General features: G+C 37.0%; 1 protein-coding gene across 1 annotated transcript in view; it reads right to left on the bottom strand.

Moving 5' to 3' along the window:
* Positions 1 to 7,548, bottom strand: part of FSHR (follicle stimulating hormone receptor) — a 263,889-nt gene extending 256,341 nt beyond the window's left edge. Inside the window, exon 1 of the mRNA XM_043988973.1 lies at positions 7,385 to 7,548. Coding sequence (XP_043844908.1) covers positions 7,385 to 7,536 — 152 coding nt within the window. The 5' untranslated portion in view covers positions 7,537 to 7,548. The remainder of the gene's footprint in view (positions 1 to 7,384) is intronic.
* Positions 7,549 to 12,624: the final 5,076 nt, after the last annotated feature.

Raw genomic sequence — 12,624 nt, 5'->3', positions numbered from 1 at the left:
GAGGAGACTTCCATTGCTGTACCATTTCCTTCTTTTTCTCTCTAAATGGGCTCCATTCTGCAGCTGCTCCCATAGTCTTCTCCCTGATACCTCTGCTGAGAATGTCATTCATGCCCCTTGATAAAACTCTAAATGCCATACACAGGGTTCATCACTTGTGGGTACAGTGTTCTGTTGAGAAGGAATTACACAAAGGTGGGATATCTAATGTTAAACCTAGTATAGTATTAGTACAAACAATGATGTCTTTATTATAAGAAAATCTCAGTGGGATAGGATAATTCACTGCTCATCAGAATAACATATGTGGTACTGGGAATAGCAAGATGGTGGAGAAGACAGTAACCTGTGCTTAAAGTAATCAAGATCAAAATTCAAATTCCAGTTTATATAATTGTTTAGTTTTCTGACCCTGAGCAAAAAAAATAGCCCCTTTCTACTTTGGTTTCCCTTCACTTTCTTTTTCTTCCTCTCTCTGTCCCTCCTTTTCTTCTCCTCTGTCCTTCCACCTTTTTCTGTCCCTCTTTCTCTCTCTGATGCTTCTTTGTCACAGGTTAGACATTCATTGACTGCTTTTTTTTTCATGAGCTCCCCATCGATATTCTAAGAGAAGGGACTTCTATCCTCATCCTGTTACTGAGGGATAAGGCTCAAGCTGTCCACTGATTTCTTCAGGTCCCACACAACTAGTCATTATATCAGGAAGGCTCAGCTCCCAACAGGATAAAGTTAGTTTCCAAGGGAGGCTTTCTAGACTTCATTATTCACCCCTCAAGGTAAGATAAAACCCAGAATCTCCTGACTATGATCAGATCATGGGCTTACTTTCTGACATAAACCTGAGAAGGGTAGAACGGGGAGGAGGGAACTTTTTGACCCCAAGAGAAGAATCTTGTGATTGAAACTTGAAAATCTTTCAATCTTTGGGAGGACTATATGAAAACTCATATTAAAGTCATTTTTATATCTCATGGGATCCCCAGAAAGAACATGGAAGATCAACATATTCTTTTCCCCAATTTTCAAATGAAAAAAAAATGAGGCACAGAGTTTAAATGACTTGCCCAAGATCACATAACAAATTAGTGGCAGAGGAGAGACTAGAATTTAAGTGTCCTGATTCCTACCTAGTCAGCTATTTTCACTCTGTAGTACTTCCCCCAAATGAGCCCTTGATATCATTTAAACCCAAAGTTTTGTTTTACTTTTTTTTTTTGGTGGGGCAATGAGGGTTTAGCAACTTGTCCAGGGTCGCACAACTAGTAAGTGTCAAGTGTCTGAGGCCAGATATGAACTCAGGTCCTCCTGAATCTAGGGCCTGTGCTTTATCCACTGCACCACCTAGCTGCCCTTGTATTACTTCTTCTTTTTTTTTTTAGTGAGGCAATTGGGTTTAAGTGACTTGCCCAGGGTCACAGAGCTAGTAAGTGTTAAGTGGTGTCTGAGGCCGGATTTGAACGCAGGTACTCCTGACTCCAGGGCTGGTGCTCTATCCACTGCGCCACCTAGCTGCCCCTGTATTACTTCTTAATACTGCAAAACTCCACCTCCTACAACCTTCTCGCTTGCCTTAGTGTTGTTCCTTTATTTTAATTATTTTTATTCATTATATAGTTTCATGAACTGTGCCCATGAACACATAAACACATGCAACTTATCATCTCATTGCTAAAAGCCTAGTCACAAGCTTTTCTAAACTTTGCCTTGTTTATTGTACGACTATATCTATAGACCATTCAAGGCCTACTCTTGTTATTATTGTGTTGGCATAGCCTCCAAGACCCTGTGTCACCTTCAGACATAAGAGGGAGATTTTAGTGAAAGTAATTTTTCTTAAGCCAGTAATGAGCAACCTGCCTCTATTGAACAGAGCCTTGCCACAGTCCATTCTTGCCCCACCTTTTCTGCATGGCCAGAGGCAGAGAGTCAGAATAGTCAGGAGGAAGGAAGAAAGGATAGAAGGAAATACAGAGGCTTAGGAGATGTCTCCTGATGGCATCTCTCACATCCTTTGATCTAAATATCAGCATACCCAGCTCGTATCAGATCAGAATGCCAAGGTGATAGTGACGAGGTACATGGAATGAATTCTCCTCTAATGAGCTCAGGGCAGAGGCTGGAAGTCAGGGGGAATGACAGTATAAAAAATGTAGATGGTAAAATGTGTGAGCAGTTTTTTGCCCAGATGAACCTGAGCAAAAGTGAAAGCTCTGACATGTTGATGGATTAAGCAATTACAGGCTATGAAGAGGAGGACCCCTCCCACCTGCCCACCCACACCATAGGCGATAAACCTCACAGTCAATCCCCAAACTCAGAAAATACTGGTCAGCCAAAACATCTTGGGGTTTGGATAGACTGCCAGTGACCCAGGTCCTCCTGCCCCAGTTCTTTTCAAATTAGACAAATGCCCTTCTATTCCTAGATCATTTCTGGGTTCTGATTCACTTGGAATATTCCCTAGGCTCCAATGCAAACACATAGCAAAACCACCTTAAAACTAGTTATGAAAATAAAAGTGATATAAAATCAAAAGGTGTTGGTACAAATTTAAAAACCCACCTTTTAACCTGTGTTTCCCCTCCTTCTCATTCTCGTCCTCCTACCCTGAGCCAAGGCAAGGTTTCCCACATTTTTAACCCAATCCATTCTGGCATAAAAAAGATAGTAAAGCTAATATCTCATCTAAACAGTTCTATTATCATAGCCAACATTTGTATACATTTAGGTTTGCAAATAATTTTATAGCTGTCATTTCATTTAATCTTCACAACAACCCTATGAAGTAGGAACTATTATTATCCACATTCTACAGATGAGTTAACTGAGACTGAGAGTAATTATGCAATTTGCCCAGAAGCACACAGCTAATAAGTATCTGAAGTATGATTTGGACTCAGGTCTTCTTAAGTCAAATCCAAGATGGCACCATCCAGCTGCCCTGTTACATAGTCAGTAAAAACTTATATCCATTAAGTCATTTAGAATGTTTCTTCTTGGCTTCAGGATGACATCATCACCATTGTTGTCATCTTCATCATAGCTAGTATTTATACGCAATTTACATCTTTATTTCATTTGTCTTCTGGAGCAACCTATTTTCCTCCGTTTACATATGAGGAAACTGAATCTGATATTGACTGTAACTGTTCTATAAAACTGAACAAACGTTGGCCGAGAATATTGGCCTTTGGCAAAATAGCAAAGTTATTGAAGATTAGCTTTGGAGTCCATGACCTTCTGTTTTTGTATTCCTTCTCCTCTCCCTATTATAGTTCACCTCTACTGCCTAATCTCACCTCTTATTTCCCTTCTCCCAATAACACTTGCTCTTAAGAAAGGCTTTGCTATCAGTTATTTACATCTTCCTGTGAATTTAATTGACTGTGTATCCTCTCCCAAAGGTGCTTACATTTTATAAAACCTGATATCTCATTATGCAATGAGGGATTTGTTCCCTTTTAAAAGAATCTGAGGTCTCAGATGGTCTGTGACTAAAGAATTTTTCTTTTGGGGGGCAGTGGGGGTGGTAGTAGATCACAGTGAAGGTTGAGGGACTGAACTTGAAATTACACTCCCTAGGTTTATTGCCTACTCATGTAAAAAAAAAACTGACAATAAATGGAAGTAACACTCTGGGCCTGATTTGTTTTTGTCTGGTCTCTTTTGCCCCAATTTCTCAGCTGTCAGCATTCTCAAAGAAACCATGAAGGTGAACAAGAACAGTTTAGATGAGAAGCTGCTTCGTAGCATGAACAGCCAAAGGCTGTAGGAGATGGTGTAGTAATTATATACAGGTTTTATAGCAGTGTGAGATTGCAAAGAATAATTTGAAGTTTGGGTAGCACAGGCCTAGCTAAAATGAAATGGATGAGGGGGCAGCTAGGTGGCACAGCGGATAAAACACCGGCCCTGGATTCAGGAGGACCTGAGTTCAAATCCAGAATTAGACACTTGACATTTACTAGCTGTATGACCCTGGGAAAATCACTTAACCCTCATTGCCCCACCAAAAAAAAATTAGGTGGATGGATAGATGTGTTCTTGAGCCTCTGCCATCCTATGTCCCAACCATTCCTTGAGTTGCTTCTACTGAAGGACTGACAGTGACAATGGTGGATAGACTGTGGTGGGAGGGGAGGATGAGGAAGATAGACTGTGAGTATATACTGTAGGCCATAAGCAATTGTATTACTGTTGCCCCCAAGATGTACTCTTACTTTCAGAAAGTAGTCTGGGAAATGCATCTGATATTATTGAGTCATTTTATTCACTAATGAACAGAGGGAAAATGAGATCATAGTAACCAGATTTAGAGTTGGAAGAAACTTTAGGGCCCATATTTGAATAACTCATCACTGAGAGTAAAAGTGTGGTTGTACTATGAAGAGCCCTTTAATTGCAATCTAAAGCAGTGGTTTCTCATCTCTGATCTACCACTTAATAGAAACATGATTTTGACCGATTCACTTACTTAACGTTGGAGAACCTGTTTCTTGATTGGTAAAATATGAGAAACCATGTTAGTGTATTGGACAGAATCCTAGAATAAGCTTCAGGAAACTTGGGTTGCAGTCCTTGCTCTGCTGTTTACTGGTTGTAGTGGTTAGGTGAAACAACTCACTGCCTTGGGCCTCAGTTTCTTCATCTGTAAAGTGAGGAAATTGAACCAGATGATCTCTGATCTGCCTTTCAACTCTAACATGATGTATTTCTAGGATATTCTGCCAGAGGTGGTACAGGAAATCACACTGTACTTGAAACAAGACACTTGTTTTAATAACCTTTGCCAAATTACTATGGATAAGTCACAAAACTTTCTGGACTAATGCTTCCTCAATTACAAAATTATGAACTTGAACTAGAAGGTGTCTCTGGTCGCTTCCAGCACTAAAATTCTATCCTTATGGGGGCAGCTAGGTGGCTCAGTGGATAGAGCACCAGCCCTGGAGTCAGGAGTACCTGAGTTCATATCACCCTCAGACACTTAACACTTACTAGCTGTGTGACCCTGTGCAATAATAAATAAATAAACAAACAAACAAATAATAAATAATTCTATCCTTATTTTGGAAGGACCTTATATATTTCATGACTCAGATCAGGCTGATTCTGCCTGATTTCACAGCTGGAAAGAGAACAATGAAAGGAGAAGCAGTGAAGACTTGCTCTAAGAGAGGCCAGTTCTTTGTTTTTGGAGATTAGCCACAATGTATCTCTGCCAGGTTCATAATAATCTAAAAGTAGACAGGCTGTCCTCTTGGGCAGGCACATTTTTAGCCTAGTCACAATCTACTGTCTGATTTGAGACAGTGTAGCCAAAACACATACACTGACAACCATTTCTCTGCTTCTTTGAAAACACCCTTTGCTACTAGTCAGCATGTTGGGACTCGGGAAAGGAATAGAAAGGGTGCTAATTTTGGAATTGGTGGAGGCTGGGTTTGACTTATGACTCTGTCACTTGTGTAATCTTGAGCATATTGTTTATTCTCTTTGGGCCTCAGTTTCCCTAAGTAAAAGATGAGGAGGTCACCTAGATGACCACTAATGTGCCTTCTAATTCTAAACCTTGGATCCTATGATTCAGAATTATTGGGGGAAATCTGATGAATGAGGTAGATCTGGTTAGGGGTCTGTATATGATTATTACCTCTAAGCCTCCCCAGCAACAATCTGCCAGAGAGAGGTCCCTCTTGCAGAATTAGCAAGGTAAACAAATTCTGCAAAGGATCAAGTCATTCACAGTTTCAGGAGAAATGGAAGACAGTTTTCAACCAGAGGGAGTACACTGAGAACATTTTAAATCAAAGCACTCGGTTCTATAAGAAATAGGTATAGCTTCATGTAGAGAAAACTTTCCCATCTCCAGGTATCAAAGAGGAACCCATGGCTTAAACTCATAAAGCATATGGGCTCTTGCAGCTAAACAGTTGCCATCTATTATAGGCAGAACAGTGTAGTGGAAGGAGTTCAGAAAGTATGAGTTCTAGTTTTACTTCTTTCATTTACTAGGTGGTTTACTAGATAGAGTATGGGACTTAGAGTCTTGAAGAAATGAATTTGAATCTTGATTTGTCCATTTATTACTATATGACCCTGAGCAATTCATTTAACTGCTCCTAGGTTCTATTTCCCCATCTTTAAAATTGGGATAATAATAGCACCTGCCATTCAAGGTTGTTGTGAAGATCAAGTGAGATACACATATGTAAAGTGCTTGGCAAACTTCAGTCCTCTATAAATGCTAGCTGCTACTGCTGCTGCTACTGCTGCTACTACTATACTACTACTAATACTACTATTACTACTACTACTACTACTACTACTACTACTACTACTACTACTACTACTACTACTACTACTACTACCACCTATGTTACATTAGAAAAATCACTGAACTAAATAGAACCTTTATTTCCTCATCTGTAAAATAAATCCAGCTGATCTCCAAGGCTCCTCCCATATGTCTTTTTTTTCTTTTTAAAGTGAATGAGTGAAAGCTTATTCCTGCCAAAGATTTGAAAAATTACATTTCTCTTCCTTCTTTGTAGAAGAGGAGAGTGTGAAAGGGAGGGGAGGTGTGGGTACTTTGGATATGAAATATTACATATCTTGTCAAAGTTGTTTGGATTTGCTGAGCTGCTTTTTTACCCTCTTTTTTGTGATTTGTTATAAGAGATGCTTCTCTGGGTTGAAGACTGGGGAGGAATATGTTTGAAAATTGGGTGATTCAGAAATGGAATATATCTAAAGCTTTGTAAAAATAAGTGATTCCGTAGAAGTCGAGGGAAAAGTCCATCTAGCCAAATGTCATGTACATAGTAGGTCCTCAATAAGTATTGGTTGAACTGAGTTGAGAAAAAAGTCTGCTTTCCTAGCTGTCTGAAAAAAGCTTTCCTTTTTTACCTCTTGGGAAGAAAAGCCTCAGAGAGTTTAGAAAACATTTTTATTTGGCAAACATGTGGGTGTCCCTAGAAGGCCACATCAATATTCTGGATCTCAGTAGACAAACATAACTGAATCCACCTCTGTCCAAAGCCCTATTTTTTCCTCTCAGATACAACTTTCCTAAAAGTGATAGCTTCATTTTTTTACTTCACCAAAACTATGGAATAAGACTCCCAAATAATTTACAATTTTGATTCTATTTCATCCTTCCCCTTTCCTCATGAATTTCACTTCCTACAATCTTCTTTTATCATGCTCTGAGAATCTATCACTCACCTTTGATGTTTGGGACACTAAAGGTCAAAAGACATGTGGAAAGGGGGAACTTCTTTTTACTGAACCTCCAGCAAGGACAGGGATGGTTTAATTGCAAAATAACAGTGACACATAAGACCCAGGTGCCAACCACACAGCTGGTCCCTCAGTTACTCACAGTTCAACAGCGTTCCGAGGAATGTCTGAAGGAATCTCGGTCACCTTGCTTTCTTGGCAGATGAAAACCCTGTCAGAGCAGTGGCAGATCCGATGATGACATCCTGAGCCCGAGCCCAGGAAAACCAGCAAGGAGATCCAGAGGAAGGCCATGTTTATCTCTCCATCCACCCAACGTCTTGAAGATTTGTAGTTAGCTTTTGCAGCTTTCAGTGGCTCAGCACAACTTCCTCAAAAACAAAACAAAACAATATAAAAAAGATCTGCCTCAAGAGCTGATTTAGGCTGTGTGACCCTTGAAGGGATGAATATTTCTTGTTGCCAGTTCTAGTTCCTGGGCTTTGCTACTATGTGCCAGCAGTGGTTTGAGGGGTAAGATAAGCTCCTTGCTTATCCCTTACTTTGTTTAAAGGTTCTATATTAGCCTGATCCCAAGGAAGCAAGCAAAAAGAACCTTGAGGAATGTCTGAAATAGTTTGCATATTTGCCATGTGGAAATGCCCTTCTCTATGATTATTTCCTCCTTTTCCTAAAATCATAGACCATTTGACCTAGAAGAGACCATGCAGTTTACCCTTATTTTACTGAGATCCAGAGAAGTAATGTGATCTGTCTCAGGTCATGCAGAGTTAATAATAAATCTATTCCAAGAACCAAGGTCTCCTGTGTCTTGGGCTCTCCATAGAGTGGCCAATATTGAAGTGCTGCAAAGGAGTACAGAGTAGAAAGTCAACTTTCAACTTTGTATACTAATAAAAAAGAGGCAGGGGGTCATTGACCAGTGTAATTCCAGGCCTTACCTTAGCCTTTTTCTTCAAAATTTTCCTGGATTTCATTAGCATGAATTTATACCACTGTTGAATGCCTTGACATTTCTGAGCCCCTGCCTTGATGAAGATAGTAATATCCAAAGATAGTGCCTTAAACATGGACAATGTGGCTGCCCCAAAATCTGAATAACTATTTGATGACATTGTGTGTTCACTCATTAACCTTGTTCTAGATGAGATATGCTTTCTGCCAAGAGACTCATCTTTGTCCGCTCTATGGAGAGCCCAAGACACAGGAGACCTTGGTTCTTGGAATAGATCTACCATTAACTCTCTGCATGACCTGAGAGATCACATTACTTCTCTGGGTCTCAGTAAAATAAGTGTATAGAGATCCTCTCTAGCCTCACCAAAAGCATTCTTTGGTACATCAGTAGCCCACAGGATAATAAGGATCATCTGCACCTCCTGTTCTCACATGATTTTAAACTCTTTTTGCCAGGTCTCTATATTTTGAGATTGTGAGTATTTTACATGTACACATCTCCTAAAATGGTGTTCGTCAGTTTTTTATGGATTCATCTCTTGTCTAAGCAATTGTGGTCAATAATTTAACTTGTGATGATAGTCTAGTTCCGGTTTATTGGTTGACTGCTCCAGGATATTTTGAGGTCAGTATTTGTAACATGGGGATTTTTCCATCTGACAGTCCATGAAAGGTATTGAATTTCTAAAGTATAATTCTATCTCCTTCTCCGTGCCCCACTCTTAGTCATATGCATTTAGTTTTTTTGGTAGGTATACATTTTTACATTCTGTAGTGATGTGTTATATAGTTTCTCCTACTTCATTATCTATTCTACATTGAACATCAGTTTTAGGTTCCTTAAATATAACCCTTCTATAACCTCTTGTGGCAATGATTTAGTCATGAATGGCCATCATAAATAGTTCTATATGGAAGGTAAATAAATTATTACATTTGACAAAGCTAATACTGTGTACTCGCTATCAGTTTATACTCTTGCACAATGAAGTGGTACCTGTTTATTCCAGTTTTTATATTCCCTTGACATACATTACAAATTTTACACTTACTTATTCCAATGATATTTTGATATCATTGGAGAAATATTTCATGACATGCATTATTTAGTGTGTTTTTCAGCAGAAAATATATAGCTTGATAAAATTAACAGATATATATCAATAATTAGTACATATTAACAAAATAACATAATTATGTATTAATATAATAGTGATCATTGGGGTCTCCTTGCCTGAAACTGCCACATAATGAGAAGGTACAGTCAAATTCTTCATTTGCCACTTCTAGCTTCCATAATCACATTGGCTGTTTGTCTCCCCTGAAGGTTTCCTCCTCTTTCCCTCATTTCTACTTTCTTTTATTTTTTTACCTTCCTCTATTAGACTGTAAGCTTGTTGAGAGTAGATGCTGTCTTGTTTCTGTGTCTTCAGTTCTCACCACAGTGCCTGGAACATAAAAGTACTTAATAAATGTTCTACATACCTAATAAAATATTTGGGTTTGATTACTTATAATATGATCAGTTCTCTTTTGGAAAGGTTTTAATAGAACTGTAATTAGGTAGAAATATAATGGACTTCTACTTTCTCTATCTTTCTTTCCTCCCTAACATGTACCCATTGGATAAATTAGAAGTCTTCCCTATAAGATCAGGCCACTATTATTCTATATTATAGTAGAAATGTTAGCTATAACAGTAAGACAATAAAAACAAATTGAAGGAATAAGTGTAGGCAATGAATGAACAAAACTGTCATTTTTTGTAGATAATATAATGATATATTTAGAGAACCCTAGAAAATCAATTAAAACACCAGTTGAAACAATGAACAACTTTAGAAAAATTGTAGAATACATGCTAAACTCACATAAATCATAATCATTTATATATTATCAACAAAACACAGCAGTAAGAGATAGAAAGAGAAATTTCATTTAAAATAACTGAAGACAATATAAAATGCTTGGGAGTCTACCTGCCAAGACAAACCCAAAGTATATGAATAGTTATAAGACATTCTCACATAAATAAAAACAGTTCTTAACAATTGGAGGACTATTGCTCATGGATAGACTAAGCCGATATTATATATAAATATTATAAATTATATATAAAAATATATAAATATAATAAAAATGATAATTTCCCTAAATTAATTGATTTTTTCAATGCCATACCAAACTACCAAAGAATTATAGAACTAGAAACAATAAAAACAAAATTCACTTGTAAAAGCAAAAGGTGAAGAATATTTAGGAAATCAATTTAAAAAATCAAGAAAGGTGGATTTGTAGTAACAGATTTAAAATTATATTACAAAGTGGTCATCATCAAAACAACCTGATGCTGGCTAAGAAATAGAGTGGTAGAGAATAAAATTGATTAGGTACACAATACACAATAGTAAATGACCATGATAATCTCCTGTTTGTTCAACTAAAAGATCCAAGCTTTTCGGACAAGAACTTACCATTCAACCAAAAAATGCTGGGAAAAATGGAAAGCATTTGGGCAGAAACTAAACAAAAACAATATTTCACACTGTATTAAAAATAAGATCAGAATGGGTAAGTGGTCTAGACATAAAGGGCGATGTGATTAGTAAATTATGGCAGCATTGAAAACATTTACCCATTAGATATGTGGAGAAAAGGAGAGTTTATGACCAAAGCAGATATAGACAGACATAGGAATTAAAATGGATAATTTTGGTCACATGAAATTGAAGCTTTTGCACAAATGAAACCAGTGTAGCCAAAATTAGAGAGAAAGTAGGAAAATGGAGAAAACATTTACAGCAAATTTTCCTTTAAAAAGCCTCATTTCTCAAATATATAGAGAACTGAGCCAAATTTATAAAAACAAAATTAATTTCCAATTGATAGTCAAAGGATATGAACATACTGTTTTCAGAAGAAGAAATCAAAACTATAAATACACGAAAAAATGCTCTAAACCACTATTGATTAATGAAATGCAAATTAAATCAACTTTGGGGTACTACCTTATAGCTACTAGACTGTCTAACTTTACAGAAAAGCAAAATGACAAATTCCAGAAGGATATAGAAAAATAGGGACATTAATGCACTTTAGGTGTATGAACTAGTTCAGTAATTCTGGAGAACAATTTGGAACATTTTAAAGGTCCATAAAACCGTACATAACCTTTGATTCAGTAATACCACTAAAAGGTTCTAAGTCCCAAAGAAATAAAAGAAAAGGGAAAATTCAAAAAGTTCAAATATATACATGGCAGCTCTTTTTGTGGTGGCAAAGAATTACAAATTAAGAGATGCTAATCAATTGGGTGAACAAGTTGTGGTATATGATTATGATGGACTATTATTGTGTTATAGGAAATAATGAATAGGGTAGTTTCAGAAAAACCCAAGAAGACCTATATGAACTAATGATAATGAAGTGAGCAAAACCAGGATAATATTGTACAAAGTAAAAACAATATTGTAAGGATGATTGATTGTGAAAGACTTAACTACTTTGATCAAGACAATGACCCAAGAAAATTCCAAAGCACCCATAGTTAAAAAAATATTATTCACCCCCAGAGAGAGAACCAATGAACTCTGAGTGAAAATTGAAGCATACTTTTTTCACTTTCTTTTATAAATGAATGTCAAAACCCAGAAACTCTATGAACACAATTACAAAACACTTCTTATACAAATAAACTCATATCTAAATAATTGGAAAAATATCAATTGCTCAAGGATAGGCTGAGCAAATATAATAAAAATAAAAATTCTACCCAAATTAATTTACTTATTCAGTGCCATACCAATCAGACTACCTACAAAATATTTTACAGCGTTAAAAAATATATTAACAACAAAATTCATGTGGAAGAAGAAAAGGTCAAGAATATCAAGAGAACTAATGAAAAAAAAAATACACAGGAAGGTGAGCTAGCCATACCAAATCTGAAGCTATACTATAAAGCAACAGTCATTAAAACTCTTTGGTAGTGGCTAAGAAATAGAGTGGTGGATCAATGGAATAGGTTAGGCACAGGAGACGCAGTAGTAAATGATATACTGTTTAATAAACCCAAAGACTCCAGCTTCTGGGATAGTAACTCAGTATTTGACAAAAAATGCTGGGAAACCTGGAAGATAGTATGGTAGAAACTAGGCATAGACCAGCATCTTAAACCATATACCAAAATAAGGTCAAAATGGGTACATGATTTAGACATAAAGGATGATACCATAGTAAATTAGGAGAGGAAGGGGTAGTTTACCTCTTAGATCTATGGAGAGGAAAACGATTTATGTCCAAACAAGAGATAGAGAATATTATGAAATGCAATATGGATTATTTTGATTACATTAAATTAAAAAGATTTTGTACAAACAGAAGCAATGCATCCAAAATTAGAAGGGAGGCAAAAAGCTGGGAAAC

This window comes from Dromiciops gliroides, chromosome 2 (genome assembly GCF_019393635.1).
Source record: "Dromiciops gliroides isolate mDroGli1 chromosome 2, mDroGli1.pri, whole genome shotgun sequence".
Lineage (NCBI taxonomy): Eukaryota > Metazoa > Chordata > Mammalia > Microbiotheria > Microbiotheriidae > Dromiciops > Dromiciops gliroides.
Note: the sequence above shows the minus strand (reverse complement) of the source record. Positions and strands in the feature narration are given on the sequence as shown.